The sequence below is a fragment of the Pundamilia nyererei genome, unplaced genomic scaffold (genome assembly GCF_000239375.1).
Source record: "Pundamilia nyererei isolate P.nyererei 1_Seehausen unplaced genomic scaffold, PunNye1.0 scaffold00117, whole genome shotgun sequence".
Taxonomy (NCBI): domain Eukaryota; kingdom Metazoa; phylum Chordata; class Actinopteri; order Cichliformes; family Cichlidae; genus Pundamilia; species Pundamilia nyererei.
The window spans coordinates 476,638-478,946 of NW_005187518.1; the positions used below are offsets into that span (position 1 = coordinate 476,638).

Here is a 2,309-nt window from a genome sequence, read left to right on the forward strand (position 1 = left end):
CCACACCTCAGCATTATTGAAGGAGTGCAGAACAGAACAACAGGCAGTCACCATCTAACAGAGAGCTCTGAACGTCCTCTAAGAAGCCTGGAGAACTATTCCCGAAGACTGCTTACAGAAATGATAAGAAAGCTTATCTAAACGAGTTCAGTCTGTGTTGAAAAACAACGGTGGTCGTACCAAATTCATGACGCCAAGAGCCATAAAAAAGCTAGATTGATTAATTAGCTTTCCAAAACTATTTGTTTGTTACAGATAATAGCAGCTATTTCATGTACGTCCCAGAAATGCTGCAAGAAAAAGCATAAATGTGATTTTCCTGTCACTGCTAACAGCCGTGCTTCCTGACCTTTCCACTGCTCCTTGCAGCTATGCTTTCTGAGGTAAGGCGGGTGTAAAACTATATGAGGAGAAGTCTTTGTTTCAGAGGTGTAGCCTGATCCTAACATGGCCACGTATGTTACAAGGACCTTAAGGAGGAGTGTCATGCTCCTTAATCTCAGTGGGGCCACTTTCTCGCAGAGTGGCCTCTCTGGTCCGCTGCTGTCTGGGCAGCTGGATTATGGGAAAGATTCTCTTCTCTTCTCTTCTCTTCTCTTCTCTTCTCTTCTCTTCTCTTCTCTTCTCTCCTTCTCTTCTCTTTCAGCACCCTGACTCCCACACACCGACCCCCGCCAGCTCTCCCTCCACTCCTCAGTGTGAAACAGACTGTCAGTGACATCAGCCCCTGCCTTTCAGGTCTCCTCGCCGAGTCCAACCTGGCCCTCTGTCTCACCATATGGAGGTGATTTTCTCGCTGCTCCGTAGCCATTAGAAAGTGCAAATACATTTCAGCAAACGTTAAATAAACAGTCCGATTACTTCTTCACACTCCTGCAACCATTTTGGTCTCAAGTGAACCAGAATCTCTGGCATCGCAGACTCGGTGGATACAGCTAATCTTAAAGCCTTTTTCCAGAGGATTTCTAATCATTTCTGTGTTTATTCCACTTGTACGAAAATGTGTTTTTGTGGAAATCTTGCCCATCCAAGGGCAACAATGAATAATCCTGCAAAATGGAACAAGGTGGGGGTAATTATGACCAATAAGCGACATGCTCTTTGAGGTAATTGTTAATCTTGGACTAATTTTGACAGGCTGTGCCAGCTCCCCATAATATTTACCAAGCTGGTGGATGTACTTAATAATTTCATTCAAAATCTGTTCAAATGAGTGTGCATTTTAAAACAGTTGTGTCTCAGCCAGTGCAGCTTCAGACTTTCTTTGAAACACTTCATGTCAAATGCAGTCCTACACCAGACCTCCTTTCATTCACTGTTTCTTTAGGCTGACTGCAGTGACTTGCCTCTGGTTGAAGATTTTGGTCTTTACTGGGCCTGGAGTCTGCGGTCTGTGGCATTCTGGAGCAGCGCTGCCCATAATCGAGACACCCACTTTACAAGCTGCTCTGCTGGACCTTCCTCTGACCTTTTTTCATTCATTCTTCTGACTTTATTAGCTCTGAGGATATTCAGGGAGACAGCTGCCTCTGCTGCTGACTACAGTTAAAAGAGTAACATCAGTGTGTGTGTGTGTGTGTGTGTGTGTGTGTGTGTGTGTGTGTGGTAGCGAGACAGAAAAGACACACAAGGAGAGAGAATGTGATTCTAATCCTCCTTCCAGGCACTGAAGCGTCTTGAATGCATGGCTGTAAAAATGTTTTTAAAAAAGGAAAAAAGTACAAAACCAGAGTGTACAGGATCTCTTTCAACCGTTGATTTCCTGCTGTCCCAGTTCCCCAAAGCAACCCAACACAGGCTTTCAGTCTTAATTCAAAGCAACTCTACAATTGTATCAAGACTGCCGCACAATATGGCACACGGGATTAGCGACCTACCCGACTACACCAGCAAACATATAAAAGAGAAACTGATGTGGGTAAAGCTGCATGGTTCTGCTAAAAAGATGCAGATGGGTCCAGGCATAACACATGGCCTTTGTTTCAGTCCCTGGGAAAATTAGTCTCAGATAAAATCCTACAGCTCCTCGAGTCCAAGTCTAAGCAAGGCTGCATCATGCAAAAGAAAGAAAGGAAGAAACTCACCTTCACGACACTCTTCTCCCACAAATCCTGGACAGCATCTCCACTCCAGTGCAGTGACTTGCTTGTAGGTAGTCCTGAATGACGGTCTGATCACAGTCCTGTAGCTGGAACAGACACTCTCTGATTTTATGGACACGTGATGCACAAACACACATACAACATGAAGTATTTTGCTTTCTGGTATAGTGGACAATAGGCTGGGAACCCATATGGAGGTGGGGGGGG

The 2,309-nt window shown here is 44.9% G+C and overlaps 1 protein-coding gene across 1 annotated transcript in view; it reads right to left on the minus strand.

Moving 5' to 3' along the window:
- The window catches only part of col26a1 (collagen, type XXVI, alpha 1), a 26,100-nt gene that overhangs the window by 22,528 nt on the left and 1,263 nt on the right, over positions 1 to 2,309 (minus strand). The window contains exon 3 of the mRNA XM_005742098.1: positions 2,085 to 2,188. Coding sequence (XP_005742155.1) covers positions 2,085 to 2,188 — 104 coding nt within the window. The remainder of the gene's footprint in view (positions 1 to 2,084; positions 2,189 to 2,309) is intronic.